Consider the following 16697-nt stretch of genomic DNA (forward strand, 5'->3'; position numbering starts at 1 on the left):
CAAATGAATGACTTGGTAAAAAAAAAGACGAAAAAGAACTTTTTTTTTTTTTTTAATAATAACCTTTATATATTTATGATGAATAATTTAATTAGATATTCATCATCTCTATTAAATAGAGTTGGTAGTATATCAACAACAACAACAACAACGACAACTACTACTACTTTAACAAAACTTTTTCAATCATCAAATTCAATCATAAACACTACAAGATATTATTGTTCGATTGTAATAGAAGAGAGAATAAGTAAAAAGGTTAAACCATCAAGACAACAACAACAACAACAAATAGATAAATATAAAAGACAAAAAAATGATTATAGTGAACCAATTAAACAAAAACAAGTAGAAAGTTTTGAAAACTATATATCATCAACAGTTAAAGGAGAAGAAGATATTAATTCAATTGATGATGAAAACTTGATAGATTCTACAATAGAACCATCACCATTTGAAATAAGAGATACACAACATATATATTATAAACAATCACCGCTATTATATTTGGAAAAGAGTGCATTACATGATTATTTCTCTCAACAGTTGATGGTAGATGGAGTATTTGATCGATCAAGATTAGAGGCAAGTTTGGTTCTACAAGGATCAGATTATAATCATCCAACTATATTGTTTGGTCTTTTTGGATGGTTGGAGAATTTAAAGATCAATGATATCGAATTGTTTAGTATGTTGTTGGAATACATGAAACAATATAAAAAACATTCTCGGTTCCTTACCATCTATAAATACATGCGTGCCAATATGGAGGATAAATTTACAATCAATACTTATAATATGGCGTTGGGTGTATGTGTGGATATTGGAGAGTTTGGATTGGCAAGATTGGTAGTCAAAGATATCATTGCTAAAAAGGAACAAGGTGTGTTTATGAACTCTGCTACAATGGTTGAGAGATTGAAATTGGCCGTTGCAATGGGTGGAGCGCTATATTTGGAAGAGTTGATCAAAAAGGTGATGGATCCAGTCAGATCGACTTGGTTGACCGATCGATCAGACCAACTCAATGCACAAGTGTTGGAGAGTATTTTGAATCATGGTAAACGTGACGTTGAACGTACTCTGACAATGTACAAAGAGATGCGTACTAGAGGCTACGAGATTGGACAACATGTATATCACACGTTGTTGATTGGATTTGCAAGTCTTGCACGATACGATCTGATGGATCAGATTTGGAAGGATTTGGATCAAAGTAATACTATACCACTTGCCAAAACAGTAGCTGCATTGGTCGTCATTTTAAATAGAAAGGATATGCAACAAGTTGAAACATCTCTCTTTAATCATGTCAAGAATAGCAACTACAACTTTTTATTGGATACACCCGAGGTGATTAGTGCACGTACCAAATTGTTTTGTGCACGTAGAACCGATGGTCAAGAGATTGTATCACTCCTCAATAACCTAAAACAACGTGGTAAAATGACGGTGGAACTACTTCATATTATTTTGGCACACATTTTAAAATCAAAAGCACCATGGTCGAAAAAGATTATAGATGATATCTATACTTTGGTGGTCGAGATTTCATCGGTCAAGTATCACTCTAGACCACCCCTCAAACTCTACGAAATGTTATTATCAACTGCCATCACTAGAAAGTATGGTACAGAGGTGACAAGATGGATTAGAGAAATGAATAGTTTTGGTATAGAATATTCTCCAGCCATCATTAGTTATTTAATGCGTTATTATTTAGTTGTCATTTCAAAAGAAATTGAAAAAGAAAAAGTAGAAAAGAACAATAATAATAGTAAAAAAAAAAAGAAAATTTTAAAGATTTACTGGCAAAAGTTGAATTGGAGAAATTAATATTACAAATTGGACCATTAAAAGATCGAGATTTTGATAAATTGGCAGCATCACTTGTATTTCATTTACAAAATAATAGTATTGAAAAGATTGAACAATTTGAAAAGAGAATTGAACAAATCAATAGTGCAAATTGTTTTTATGCTCAACAAATATTGAATCATGTCATTTACTATTGTTTGTTGTGCAAGATGGAAGAACCTGCCCTTAGATACTTTGAAATGGCAGAAACTTTGGCAAGACAAGCTCGTACCACGGTATCTGATCGTGTCTATTATCAATTCATCGCCTACTATAGACACCAAGCCAGAGAAGATAAATACATTAAATGGATGGACAAGTTTAAACAAACTAGATACACGTATAACCCTATTCACATGGCAAGAGAATATGAATATCTAATCATCACCAATATTGGTACAGTCTTGAACAAATCAGAATTATCTGAACAATCCATTCAAGATTCAAAATATAAAAGAAAATAATAAAAGAAAAAGGAAAATTAATAACGAGAATAAATATTCATTATCAGTTTTGTTTTATGGAGAAAGTAAAAGATGAATTCATAGAGATAGTTGTAGGAAGATGATCATGATAACAATAACAATAACAATGATATTATCATTGATAGTACTCTAGAGATCTCGAGTGATGCAAAACAAAGATTCAAACAATATTGTGTTTTAGAGGCATCTGATAGACTAGTATCATGGTTACTCTTTTTAATGGTTCGATATTTTTACAACCATGTATTTTAAAAGTATGAAAAAAGGATTAATATTTCCCAAAGTTTTTATACCTATCAAATACCCCTCTTCTTTTATTTAGGTCAGTATTAAAATCAATTTGATGATGAAATTTTAAGAGTCACTCCACTGTTTGATCAATTTCTCAAAACTTTCGACTGAAACCAAAGAATTGGTGGTTGAATCTAGTGATGAAATATTTGCAGCTTTTGGAAAAAAAAAATTGTTTCTACTACCAGAATATCATGAAAAAACTTGGATCAGAGGGAATGGGGCAAAAAAAACAATTCGAACATCAAAAGGATGATGCCTTGTGCTGGATGCTTTTTCCAGTGATTTTTTTCTAGACCATGTTTTAGTGGTGTGGTTTTGTCAGAAATCAATAAAAAATAGATAAAATTGTAGGGAATTGTGTCTACTACCAGAATATCATGAAAAAACTTGGATCAGAGGCAGAGGCAGCAAAAAAGATCAAAACAGGTGCCTTTTGGGCTGCCTTGTGCCGGGATCGAACCAGCGACCTTAAGATCTTCAGTCTTACGCTACTACCAACTGAGCTAACAAGGCTTGGATGTTTCCAAAACAAAAAATTGAAAATTTGAGCCCCGATGCATTTTTTGACGATTTTTAAGGTTACCAAGCTAATATTTGGTTTATTTTTATATTTTTTACTTGTGTTTTTGTTGTTTGTGGAACATCCAAGCCTTTTTAGCTCAGTTTTTATCTTATTTTGCAAGGTACTCGATGTTCCCCATGGAAAGAATGGAAAATTTGAGCCCCAATGCATTTTTTACGGTTTCAAGGTTTCCACACTAAAATTTGGTTATATTTATATTTTTTTACTTGTGTTTTAGTTGTTTGGGAGCATCGAGTACCTTGTTAGCTCAGTTGGTTAAGTTTATGAAGGTCCTGACCGAGAAATCTTAAAAAATGAAAAATAAACAATTGTTTGAAAGAAAATATTATAAATGTGAAAGTACTCATTTCTATTTCTTATTTTTTTGTTGTTTTGGGAACATCCAATATAGATGTTATCTTATTTCGCAAGCCAGACGATGATCTTTTTTGGTTTAATTTTTTCTTGTTTTGGGAGCATCTTGATAGAAAGGAAAAAAATTAACAAAGTTCATCAAGAGTCATATGAAACTAATTAAAATAGAATTTTTTTTTTTTTTGCAAACTTCTGATCACCCAAGTTTTTTTATTCCACAAGTTGCACATCACCATTGCAAGAGTTAAAATCTATGTTAAATCCTTAGATCCTCTTAAAAATTTTAATATCTTGTAGCTAGGAGGATGGATGAGTGGATCAACATATTCATTAAAATATTTTTTAGAAAATTAAAAGGTTTTTATTTTGTTTAATAAATTGAACAGCTTAAATGAATAACTGTTTACAATTGATTTATCTTTCTTTTCATTTGTTATATTGTTTATAGATTTCCATCCACCAATCATCGTTATGATAATTAATCTCATCCCTTCTAATTTTCTTGATCATTGAATCTTCAAGTTCACAAGTACCATCATTAAATTGTTCACGATGAACATGATAGATAAAAGCAATTCTTGGATGCAACTTGTGAAGGCCATCTTCGTACAATGCCTCGGCTCCATCACTTCCCATCATATTGTCAAACCATACCTCTGGAATAAATCTCTTGAGTTTGTTGAGTCTGGCTGGATTGGTCAAGTATCTTTGGATTAATTTACTGTTTCTAACAAGAGGTAAATCAGCCAGATGTTTTGGTAAATAGTCACGTGGTAGAATATTTGATTTCCACTTTCTATCCTCTTCACCTTCAGATTCCTCTTCTGATTCCTCTTGATCAGATATCCAATCTTGTTCAATCTCTTCAAATTCTGATAGTTCTTCTTCTTCTTCTTCTTCTTCTTGATGTTCCTCTTCTTCTTCTTCTTCCTCCTCTTCATCTTCCTCTTCTTCATCTTCCTCCTTTACTTGTTTAATATTAATTTTTCCAAGTTTGGATGTCACTTTTTTCTCTTGTTCGTCTTCATCAGATTCTTCTTCCTCCTCTTCCTCCTCCTTTTTGTTTGATTTTGATTGAAGATCAATGATTCCTTTTTAACAAAAACTATAAATTAATGATGTGATAATCTTGATTGTAAAATATGATAATATTCTATTTACATACTCTGAACAATTTCATCCTTTTTACCATTACATGGTAAATTTAAACCAATTGCAATGGTTGTAACCTCTTTATACAACATGTTCAAGAGTTGATCTTGTGTATATTCATCTTTGACACTTGGCATTTTATATTATTATTATTTATAACAAAGCTTGTGCAGTATGATGCTTGGGGACGTCGTGTATCAAACTCTTTCTTTATAACTGGTTGAGTGTTGATTGAGTTGTTTCATCTTGTTTGTGGCGCCAAACTAATCATCATTTATTGATCACCGTTGAATCTGATAAATTGTAACACCATGGTTGCAAAAAGCCGCCAAACCATTCAAAATCTATTTTTAATAAAGGTTTTATTTATATTTAGTTATTTATGTAAATTGAATTGTACAGCTTAAATGAATAACTGTTTACAATTTGTATTTCTTTCAAAAAGAGAGAGAGGTAGGGAAAGAGACAGACTTTTTGATTTGTCTTTTTCTTTTTTTTTTTTTTTGTTTTAACATTTGTTAAACTTTTTATAGATTTCCAACCAATCATCAGTATTGTTACTCTTGCCACTTCTAATATTCTTGATAATTGAATCTTCAAGTTCACAAGTACCATCATTAAATTGTTCACGATGAACATGATAGATAAAGGCAATTCTTGGATGCAACTTGTGAAGGCCATCTTCGTACAATGACTCGGCTCCATCACTTCCCATCATATTGTCAAACCCTTCCTCTTTTACTAGTTTAATATTAATTTTTCCAAGTTTAGATGTAGCTTTTTTCTCTTGTTCATCATCAGATTCCACTTGTTCCTCTTCATCAGACTCTTCTTGTTCGTCATCCGACTCTTGTACCTCTACTTGCTCCTTTTGATTGATTTCTTCACTTCAAGAGTGATTCCTTTTGATTGAAGATGAATGATTCCTTTATAATTTTAAAAAAATAGACAGTTAATATAAATACTTTGTGATAAAGTTGATAGCATACTTTGAGCAATTTCAATCTTTTTACCATTGTATGGTAACTTTAAACCTCTTGCAATACTTGCAACCTCTTTATACAACATGTTCAATAATTGATCTTGTGTATAGTCATCTTTGATACCTGGCATTTTAGATTAATATAATTATTTGATTTGTAAATATATAAAAGACTAAACTTTGGTACTGAGAGTTCTTTTAAAGTTTAGTGTTTTCTCTAATTGAGTTGTTTCATCCATCTTGTTTGTGGCGCCAAACCAATCTTTTAAAATTGGTGTGATTGTTGTTGAGGTTATCATTATGAATGGTTGAATAAAGCCCGCGAAACATTGGTTGCATAAAAGAGATATTCAAGATTGAAAAAATTTATCCAATGGTTAAAAAGACAAGCGTGCATCATTTCAAGATATCATTCAACTTTTCTAAACGTCTAATTTGTTTTAATATATAATTAGAAATTATTTCAAATCATTAAAGTTGAGGTTTATTGGTTGTTCAATTTTTTAGTATATTATTTCTTTCCAAAGAATGTAGTGATGATATTTTTAATCTTTTTGTTAGGATGTTGTCCATATTTCTTAATGAATGCCTCCATTTCGAAATCACCAGAATAATAATGATGGAAGATATATTTAATATCAATTATATTGTTATCCAAAAGGTATTTCATAACAGGTATGTTTGAAATATAAGTGTAAGGGGTCACTTTATCATTGGATTGGTTGACAATATTCTCGTAAAGAAATTCGACCATTTCTAAATTACCTTTTCCTGCTGCAGAGGATAGAGCCTTTTTTCCACATCCTTCACTTCTATTATCATGTAAATACTAAAAAAAAAAGTAAATAAATAATTATAAAATACAATATTTTTTTAGTATTATATATTTATTTACCTTTACAATATTAATGTGTCCATATTCAACAGCATTATCCATTATGTTAGATGTCCAAATAGATGATGATGATGATGTATTGTGATGTTGGTGAAGATATTGAATGATATCTAATCTTCCATTTTTTGCAGCAGTTTCAACAGATCTAGGTGATGTACATCCAACTTTTAATTTATCATCAATGAATAATATCATCTCTATCGAACAATTATATGTAATTGCTTGATTCATTACCTCTTCTGTCCATTGTCCAATCTTGTTTTCATACAAAAACTATAAAGAAATGAAATGAAATTAATTAAATGAAATTAATTAATATATATATAAAAATTACCTTTACAACATTGATATGATTGTTCTTTATAGCATATACCATCGCTCTGGGGGTACAACCTTCAGTTCTATTAGAGTAGAGATATTTTATAATATCCAAATTTCCTGTAGACGATGCATTGTCAATGGCATTTGCTGATGCACCTTCTGTTCTGTTGATGTGAAGAAACTGAACTATTTCTAAAGTTTTGGCATAATCCATTGCTCTGGTTGTACATCCTTCAGTTCTATTAAAATGTAACCATTCAACTATGGAAATGTGACCATAACTGCAAGCATAGTCCATTTCATTAGTTGTGCGTGATTCAGTTCTATTATGATGAAGCCACTCAACCATTGATAAATCTCCATTCATTACAGCATGAGACATAGCCGCTTCCCAATTTTCAGATTTACCAACTTTATTATCATGAAGGAACTATAGAATATATGAGTGTGTGTGTGTGTTAATATATATGGTCTAATATTTATAATAATAATAATACGTCGAAACATACTTTAATGATTTCAATGAAACCATTTTCTGCAGCTTTATCAATTCCATAGCCTGGATCTTTGGTCACATTGAAATAAACATACTAAGTGGTAATATATTAATTAATTGGTATAGGGTTGATTAGTTAGTTTATGATGATTAAAATTTATATATATAGACATACATACCTTTACAAAATCTAAATTACCACTACTGATTGCACCTTCTAAATATCCATCGGCATCTTTAAGATAGCTTTTATCGGTTAGATTCTCTACAAGATACTATAATAAAAATTATAATAATTAGTTGTTTGTTTGTTAATTAGCTTGTTATTGTTTTGGTATTTATTTACCTTGAAAATATCGAAATGACTATTTGCCCGACAAAGAGTATAGTCTGAAAATAGTGATGTGTATCCATTTTCAAACAGGTATTCGATAATGTCAAAACTCCCATTCCCTGCTGCATCGCTAACTGCATTTTCTGTGTATTCTCCTCCATTTCTACCTTGTTTGCTTAATGGTGTTTTAAATGGTTCTAATAGTTTCATAATCGAGAGATATCCAAATTTGGCAGCATTATCTTTTGCACCTGCAAGATTGATATTGGGATATCTGGTGACAAGGTATCTGAGAATATCAATATTTCCAACCGATGCAATATCTGATGCAAAACCATACTTAAAAGAAGGTCCTCCACAGTTCATTACTCCTGCTCGATATGGTTTTCGAACGTGTCTGTAACAATCTTTGTTGTTGTTCTTGCCATCTTGTTGTTGTTGAGGATTAAATGCAGGAGTCCATTCAACAAGATGTTCAAGTGTGTCCAATGTTGCGTTTTGATGTGCACAGTATCTAGAGATTGCAAATAATCTTATTTTGGTTTCAGCATTAACATCATCATTCTGTGATGATGATGAAAGATAATGTTTGATAAAGTTCCACGGCATTGCAAATCTTGAAATCATTTCAAATCTAGGTAACTTTGCGATATCTTTTCCCTTTAACGATGTATTGATCATACTTTGATCATATTCTGTTTTTCCCTTTTCTTTTACATGACTGGCCAATTGTTTTGATATCAACCCGACTTGATTGAATATCAATCTTCTGATATACTCTGACTGTATCACACTTTTAAATGTGATTGTTGTTGTTGTTGTTGTTGTTTTAATTGTATTAATACTAGTAAAAGTAGTAATAGTAGTATTTGTCATTTTATTTGATTACAATAAAAATTTGATGTTGATTAAATCAACATCCCAAAAGATCTTTTAAATTCCTTGTTTTTTCAAACCAAACTGATGAATTTTCTGAGCTTTTTCTAAAAATATACAGGAATTTGATAGGACTATAATAATGTAACTATAAAGATTCACTAGAGATTATTTTTGTTTTATTTCTTTCATCTATTTAATTCGAGAATTTTTCTGTTTATTTTTTTTTTTTATGTCATGGTTTTGTTGTAGTTTTCTTCAAAATCGATGAAACAGATATTAAAATGTAGGAAATAACGAGTACTATACGAATATGATGAAAACTGTGAGCATAGTGTCATACTACTCTGCTCCCAGCGAGTATTTAAACCCAAACATATTCAATAAACATTGATTATCTTATTATTTTATCTAATCCTCATATATAGATATCTCATAGTTATAGTAGTTACAAAAACTTTTTTTTTTTTTACTATGGTGGGTATCCAGGATCACCACTAGAAATTTTATTTTGTTTAGTTTAATGATGAAATGAGATAACCTTTGTGGCAAAGAGTTATTTGGCCTACAGCGAATCCTACGCCGATTCCTATACGTATACGGACCCTTTGGTCACCAGTTATTTACAGTAGAGTCGGGGGATACCATTGTCCATTTTAGTGAAGTGATTTCATCGCTACGGTCGCCTCGGTTGGTTGTCTTTACGCTGATTAATTGCATCCATGATTAAATTTGATTAAACTTGATAGAATCCGTGATGTTGACAGGTCTGGTGGCAGTCTTTCAGGATCAACATTGCTATTATGGTCTGTCGGGCCATAAAGAGTGACCATTCTCCAACAACAAAATGAAAGGTGAAGCTCTGACCATTAGATCAAAACCTATACTATCCAAGAACGGCCAAATAATCTCCTTGGGTGAAATATACCAAGCTCTACTGGACAACAAGCAAATTACGGAAGGAAGATGCACCTCACAGTACCTGGCTCAACTTGCAAGAGAATGGACAGCTTTCACCAACATCATCTGCAAACAAAAAACAAACAAAAAACAAACAAAAAACAAACAAAAAACAAACAAAAAACAAACAAAAAACAAACAAAAAACAAACAAAAAACAAACAAAAAACTTTATCAAGAATGGGAATCGAACCCATGACCCAAACCGTGTTAAGGTTTTGTGATAACCAACTACACCATCCTGACTTTTAGATGTGCGAAATTAATAGCGCAGCACAAAAATACACCCGCGGCCATCCTTTTTGATAAATGATCAACGTCCATAAAACATGTATCATAGACATGGACAAACCCCCAGAACAAATTAACTTTAATTCTTCTTGAGATAATCTTTATTTCTTGCTGGTCAATTAAAAAGTATAATTAATAAAACTTTGTAACTTCTGAGTACTACTCTTCCCGATAGGAGAGAACAGGAAAAGAATTACTTTAAAAAAAAAAAAAAAAGCAATTATTATTGTTTATTGTTCATTTTGTTGTATATAATTATTAATATTAATATTCTCATCCAATTGTTCTCTTGTTGCAATTGGCAAGACTTGTACCAAATTTGGTAATTGTGGGATTTCAGTAGAGGATGTTGATTTTCTTGATCTAGATGCCTTTGGTTTGGCTTCTTTTGGTGGTTTTGGGGGCTTTGGAGCCTTGGGAGGTTTTGGTGTTCTTGCTTTTGGTGTTCTAGGAGTAGTGGTAGTAGAAGTAGTAGAGGTAGTAGAAGTAGTACTAGTTGTGGAAGTTTGATCATTTTCACACTCGGTGGTGGCGGTCGTTGTATTGTTGACATGTGTTGTTTTTTGTGATTTTCTTGGTCTTGCAACAGATGATCTAGGTGGTTTCTTTGGTGTAGATGATGGAGGTGAAGGAATAGTAGTATGTGTAAGAGTAGGAGTAAAAGGTAGAAGGGTATTTGTTGGTGGTGTAGAATTATTATTATTATTATTATTATCTATCATCTCTTCAATTACTTGATCATCACTAGTATCCATTCTACTATTATTATTTTGATTTTTTTGAGATAATTGTTGTTCCAATTGTTTTGATTGATCCATTAATCTTTCAATTAGAGTTTCCATAGTAGGAGGTTGAATAGTTGGTAATCCCCTAACTTGTTCTTCTGTCATTTCTTCTTCTTCATCTTCTTCCTCTTGTTGTTGCTCTTCCAAAGTTGAACCATTATCTTCTTGATCATCACTATCTTGTTTTCTTTTACTCTTTCTTTTTTTCGAAGCTTTACTTGGAATCAAACCTTTTGATTTTGGAGTTTGTTGACGAGATAGTTGTTGGAGAGCTTCCGAACTAGACATTTCTTTTAGTTTTTCTTCAGAGATGAAATCGCTAATATCAAAGGCTGGTCTTTCCTTTTCACGTCCAACAAAGTTACTGACGATGATTTCCTTTTTCTTGCTCAATACCTCTCTGTACTCTTTGAGGAATGGTGTTTTGCTGTTTATCTGTTTCCAACGTCTCCAACATTGATTGTCCGTTCGTCGACCGAGTTCCTTGGCAATAATGGCCCATTTGCCAACACCATACTTGGCAGTCAGGTCTTTGAGAATCTTGTCCTCTTCTTCGGTCCACGGATCCTTGATGAGTGCCGGATCGACCACGTTGCACCACCGCTCACGACACTGCATATCGGTACGTCCAGGAACATGGTTCTTGATGAGGATCCAGTTGCCCTTGCCATACGACTCGACTGCCTTGGTGAGCAACTCATCTTCCTCGGCTGTCCATCTACCCTTTCGAATGGCCGGATCCAACGTCTTTTGCCAACGATGTAGACACTGCTGTCCGGTTCTACCCTCTAAAGCCTCTGCAATCTGCTGCCAACTCTTGTCACCAAACGTTCGATACTTTGTGTACTCTCGAAGTAAAATCTCATCCTCTTCCTTTGTCCATTCACGCTTCATAAATTTAGTATTGAGGGATCTTTGATGACGCTGACAACAATGAAGAGCAGGACGATTACTACCAAGTTCCTGTGCCACATCAGACCATGAATGACTACCATACTTTTTCGAAAGTTCAAGCAACTTTTTATCCTCTTCCTTTGTAAATGGTTGTTTGTTGATAAGAGGATGTTCAGCATTACGCCATCTCAATTCACATTCCATTGGAGTACGTCCAGGTAAATATTCATGTACAATCGATTCCCATTCCAATCCATCCAAATTCTCTTCCAAATCAGACAGCGTCAAATTCTCAATCTTTTTCTTTTCCCTATCATATTCATCCTTTGAATGTGTTCTTTGTGATAATCTAAATAATAATATTTGCATATTCTTTTCTCTAACTCCTTTTGATAATGTTGATAATTCATTTTTTGTCCCTAAAAAAAAATAGAAAATAAAAGATTAGAGAGAGATTGACATAATTAGAGTTTCTGGTTTACATACATCTTTTAGATTTAAAATAAGTTGGCATATTATTATAAGTTGCTTTAATAAATTGAGTATCTGGATTATCATTTGGTACTGCACCTTCTGAATCTTGGAAATAAGGTGCAACACCAGCTCTTTTAGAATTTCCAACATTTTCTGTTTTTGGATTAACTGATATTGATAAACTTGCTCTTGCTTTTGACTAAAAAATAAAATAAAAGAAAAAAAAGAAAATTAATATTAAATAAAAGATCATATTATTTATAATTATATGTTATAATTACCAATAATTGTTGATTTAAAATGATTGAAGCATCAATATTACGAAGATATAATCTTAATTGTTTTTGATACTCTTGATTTAATTGTAAAGTTTTCAATGCTTCTTCTTTATCCATACCACTTGTTTCCAATACTTCCATATTCTCTAGAAAACTAATCCCGAGAGATGGTATATTATTTAGTACTCCATTATTATTATTATTACTATGTAAAACTATTGATTTATCTATATTATTATTATTGTTAGTTGTAGAGGTTGTTGATGTTGTTGATGTTGTAGTAGTAGTAGTAGTAGTAGTTGGTTTCTTTTTTATAGTAATCTTAAAGTCTTGATTATTATTACTTTTACTCTTTTCTACTACAACATTGTCACTATCATCATCATCATTGCTATCTTCATCTTCTAATACTTTTTGAAGATTCTTTAGATCTTCTTCATCTTCATCTATTACCAAGTCTGTCTGATCGTCGTAATAGTTATAAGTATCTCCTCCTTGTTGATTTTGTTGATTATTACTGTTATTATTGTATTGCTGTGAATTTAGACTTGTTACGTAATCATCGTCGTCATCTTCGTCATCATAGTAATCATCTTCATCTGCGCTATCCATAAAGTACACAAAGAAAAGAAGAAGGGGTGTTGACCTAACGTGTATAAAGTTATATATATCTAATGCAATGTATTAAACGATTGATTAGGCAGTTATGGGATAGAGGAGGGTGTGAAAGAGAAAATGAAGGGGAATGATATACTCAAACACAATGAAAAAATAGAAAAAATAAAAATTATTGTAATCACTTTTTTTTATTTTTTTTAATCAAATGATGACATATCTCTATTTCTATCTCTCTATCAAACAAATACTTTATATCATTTGTTTATTGTATTGGAGTATTGCAATAACAATCTATCTTGGTCGAGTTTATTTAAAGTCATTTCAAGATTTTACAAGTTATGGCAAACTCTCATCAAATCTTCAAAAGAACAACAAAAAGAAGAGGATAGAACCTTCTTCATCATCATCTTCTCTTTCATATTATATTGGTAGATTATTTCATTTACTTTATTTAGATAGAGAATGGATTGAAACAAAGAATGGATGGTTAACATTTTATTTAATATCAATGTTGTTATCATTGATTTCTATACTCGGTCAATCAAATTTTAAATATACTTTTGGTCAAGATGAAAAGGAAGGATCATCATCATCATCATTATCATCATCATCACAACAACAATTATATTTATTCTATTTGTTAATGTTTATTCAAGCAAGTAGAAGATTATTTGAAACTTTATTTGTTCAGAAACATTCTAGATCTAGGATGAACAACTTGTTGTTTATCTCTGGTGTATCTTATTATTTGTTTATTACTTTATCACCTTGTTTCTCAACACCCTATACTTTTAATCTTGGTAGTTTTAATTTCATCCCATTTATCATCTTTGCCATCGCATCCTATTCACAAAGACAAGTTCATATCATCTTGTCAAATATTCGAAATATTCCATCCGTCATTATAACTTCATCGTCGCAGTCAATGGACAAACATTATGAAATTCCAAAAGGATTTTTATTCAACTATATATCATGTCCTCATTTCCTAATGGAAATTATCATTTATACTTGTTTCTTTTTAATTGTTCCTTCTTTACCTTTTTTGTAAGTAAAATAAAAACAAAAAATATAACCATTTCTATTCTAATCATTTTTCTTTTTCTTTTTCTTTTTTTTAGGATGGCATTAATATTTACAAGTTTAAATTTAATTCATAGATCTATTGAAACTCATAGATGGTATCAAAAACAATTTAAAGATTATCCAAAATCAAGAAAAATAATCGTCCCTTTTATTTATTAAACTTATATAATTTTGAAAAATACTTTCTTTCTTTATTTATTTTGTTTTTTTACAAATTTGATTTATCTATTTTCTTTTGTGTTGAATTTTTTACAACTACATTAACCAATTAATTAGAATGATTGGTCTTTTTCCATTTTTTCATTTCCCATTTCCATCATCATTTTTATTATTGATCAAGAATACGAAGATTACCAGATACTACTTTGTTTTCAAATTCAGCACCTTCTGGAATATCTATTCTTGATCCATGATTGGCGACTACAATGACGGTACCTTTGAGGACAACGTTTGCACCAAATGTGACATCACCACTGACTGTGAGTTGGTCGAGTTCGAGAATGTCTGGAATACCCTTGAGACGTGCTTGATAGTCTGATACCTTTTTGAAATTGTCTCCAAGCTTGACCAATGGAACCGTGGTGAATGGACGATTCTTGTTCATCACCAACATACCATTCTCAAGTGAATAGAGATTAGACTGTACAATAAAAAGATCAGATGTTGACTTTACAGGCAAGAAACGTTCACGTGGTACATTTACTCCTCTTGCATTATTGAAAAATTGAATTGCTGCTCCTGCTGCAATTTCCAATTGTAAAATACTTTTACCATCAGCAACCTAAAAAGAAATTAAATAGAAAGGAAAATTAATATACGTATATATATAAATATATATATTTTCTTTTTTTCTTTTTTCTATTTACCTTTGGATTAATAATAATATCCATATCATCTAATAAAGATTCCTTTAAAACTCTATCAATTGCTTTAAGGTTAACCCAAATGTTGTTTGTATTAAAGATCTTAAACTTTTTGATTGATTTGAAATCTTCAACATGGTTTGGTGGAACTTGAGCAATTTCCAACAATTTGGCTTTACCTTCATATTCAATCAATGTACCTCCTTTTACATCTGCTCTTGTCTTGTTTGTTACTTCCATTGCATATTCACATCCTGTTGTATCCATCATATTTAAAATATCTAAAAGAAGAAAGAAAGGTTAGTTATCTATCTTTCTTTTTACTTTCTTTTTACTCTCTTTTCTTACTAAAATCAACGATAGCACCAAGATTATCAACATTTGAAATGAATAAATATTCCTTTCCTTCATTGATTAAAGTTTCCAAAAGACCAGAATTTTGTAAAGCGAAAAAGACGTCACCATGACCTGGTGGATACCATTCAGCATCATTGCCATACATCTTTTCAGGAACTGGCATTAAATTGTCTTTAAGAATACGTGGGAAACGACTTTGATTGAATGAATGAATCTTGACATCTGAATATTTATACTTTTGAATAATCTTTCCAGTTTCTTGATGAGTATTAAATGAATTCATCAATACCAATGGTACTCTAATATTATATCTTTCATTCATATGCTAAAAAAAAATAAAAAAAATTAATATACAAATATACATATATATTTCTTTTTTATATTTCTATTTCTATTTTTTCTATTTCTATTCTTACTTTAATTTGTTGAACAGATAAATCTAAAAATGTTTTTTCAGATCTAACTTCAATGGCAGATTTTGGACCTGTACAACCCATAGTAGTACCCAAACCACCATTAAGTTTAAGAACGGCAAGTTTAGAGGCAAGATTGATACGTTGTTCTTGTGAACAACCAGAGAGCTCCTTGTAGTTGATGACCATTTCCGATGGTGGTGGTCTGATCTTGTCCCAGTCAATAACCTTTTTTCTGTTTTTGAGGAATCGTGTAAAGAGCTTGTTGATGGCTGGCACCTCTTTGGTGATAAATTCTTGTTTAACAGCATCATTTGGTGCAGTGCTGGCAATAGCCTCTAACTTTTTCATAAATCCATCCTCTGTTCCAATATCAGATGATCTATTTCCAAATGATTGAAGTTGTGGTGATTGTGGTAATGGTGATTGAAGATCTGGTTTAATCATCTTTCTTTCTCTTTCTTTAAATAATTGAGGTTAAATTAACTAGAGATGAATGAAAATATATTAATATTTTTGGTCAAGATGTAGTTAATGAGTGTGGAGTGGTGTAATGATAATAATAATGAAAAATTGAAAAAACAAGTAATGATAATATAACAATAAATAATGATGATGATAATTTACTCCTTCTTTTTTTTTAGTTTAGTTTGTTTGAAAATAAAATAAAAGAGTGAAAAAAAAAAAAAAAAAAAAGGTTAACCTTACTTTGTTTTGTGTCTTTCTGTTAACCCAAATTGAAAATGAAATTGAATTTAAATGATTATTAATTTTATCAATCTTATCAAGCAAGTATCAATGATGATGGTAGTGGTGGTTGTTTGGGTGTGTTGATTGGTGAGGGATGAGTCGCGACTGCTGGTTTGGTTGATTTAACCTATTTAAAAAATAAAATAGTTTTGGCAAAAAGTGGGGGTTGTGGGGGGGGGGGGGGGGGTTATCACTCTCTCATTGCAAGAGTTGACTGGTCGTTCAAGACTGTTGATGTAGTAGTAGTAGTAGAGGTAGTTATTATATATATATTCCCTCAACAATAACTACAACTTATCT

General features: G+C 31.3%; 7 protein-coding genes and 2 non-coding genes across 9 annotated transcripts; 2 read left to right on the forward strand and 7 right to left on the reverse strand.

Moving 5' to 3' along the window:
- Positions 1-78: 78 nt before the first annotated feature.
- On the forward strand, positions 79-2321 carry DFA_07059 (uncharacterized protein; the record flags this gene model as incomplete). Its single annotated transcript, XM_004366876.1, has 2 exons — positions 79-1777; positions 1804-2321. The coding sequence occupies 2 exons, from the start codon at positions 79-81 to the stop codon at positions 2319-2321; spliced, it is 2217 nt and encodes a 738-aa protein (XP_004366933.1).
- A 754-nt stretch (positions 2322-3075) lies between these two features.
- DFA_07060 lies at positions 3076-3149 on the reverse strand. The gene has a single exon. It is a non-coding gene; the product is annotated as a tRNA-Phe (tRNA).
- An 850-nt stretch (positions 3150-3999) lies between these two features.
- DFA_07061 (uncharacterized protein) lies at positions 4000-4862 on the reverse strand (the record flags this gene model as incomplete). Its single annotated transcript, XM_004366877.1, has 2 exons — positions 4000-4664; positions 4739-4862. 2 exons carry the CDS (start codon positions 4860-4862, stop codon positions 4000-4002), a joined length of 789 nt encoding a protein of 262 aa, XP_004366934.1.
- A 371-nt stretch (positions 4863-5233) lies between these two features.
- Positions 5234-5838, reverse strand: DFA_07062 (uncharacterized protein; the record flags this gene model as incomplete). Its single annotated transcript, XM_004366878.1, has 2 exons — positions 5234-5607; positions 5691-5838. The coding sequence occupies 2 exons, from the start codon at positions 5836-5838 to the stop codon at positions 5234-5236; spliced, it is 522 nt and encodes a 173-aa protein (XP_004366935.1).
- A 380-nt stretch (positions 5839-6218) lies between these two features.
- On the reverse strand, positions 6219-8629 carry DFA_07063 (uncharacterized protein; the record flags this gene model as incomplete). The annotated part of the gene is made up of 6 exons (XM_004366879.1): positions 6219-6536; positions 6603-6875; positions 6937-7353; positions 7433-7513; positions 7599-7694; positions 7766-8629. The coding sequence occupies 6 exons, from the start codon at positions 8627-8629 to the stop codon at positions 6219-6221; spliced, it is 2049 nt and encodes a 682-aa protein (XP_004366936.1).
- A 1131-nt stretch (positions 8630-9760) lies between these two features.
- On the reverse strand, positions 9761-9834 carry DFA_07064. Its single transcript has one exon. It is a non-coding gene; the product is annotated as a tRNA-Val (tRNA).
- A 275-nt stretch (positions 9835-10109) lies between these two features.
- Positions 10110-12922, reverse strand: mybL (putative myb transcription factor; the record flags this gene model as incomplete). The annotated part of the gene is made up of 3 exons (XM_004366880.1): positions 10110-11977; positions 12045-12231; positions 12314-12922. 3 exons carry the CDS (start codon positions 12920-12922, stop codon positions 10110-10112), a joined length of 2664 nt encoding a protein of 887 aa, XP_004366937.1.
- A 214-nt stretch (positions 12923-13136) lies between these two features.
- Positions 13137-14173, forward strand: DFA_07066 (uncharacterized protein; the record flags this gene model as incomplete). Its single annotated transcript, XM_004366881.1, has 3 exons — positions 13137-13356; positions 13384-13975; positions 14050-14173. The coding sequence occupies 3 exons, from the start codon at positions 13137-13139 to the stop codon at positions 14171-14173; spliced, it is 936 nt and encodes a 311-aa protein (XP_004366938.1).
- A 169-nt stretch (positions 14174-14342) lies between these two features.
- ugpB (UDP-glucose pyrophosphorylase 2) lies at positions 14343-16094 on the reverse strand (the record flags this gene model as incomplete). The annotated part of the gene is made up of 4 exons (XM_004366882.1): positions 14343-14795; positions 14881-15158; positions 15226-15559; positions 15651-16094. The coding sequence occupies 4 exons, from the start codon at positions 16092-16094 to the stop codon at positions 14343-14345; spliced, it is 1509 nt and encodes a 502-aa protein (XP_004366939.1).
- Positions 16095-16697: the final 603 nt, after the last annotated feature.

The sequence above is a fragment of the Cavenderia fasciculata genome (assembly GCF_000203815.1).
Source record: "Cavenderia fasciculata unplaced genomic scaffold Scf_ET2XIPL01CNAVH-3, whole genome shotgun sequence".
Lineage (NCBI taxonomy): Eukaryota > Evosea > Eumycetozoa > Acytosteliales > Cavenderiaceae > Cavenderia > Cavenderia fasciculata.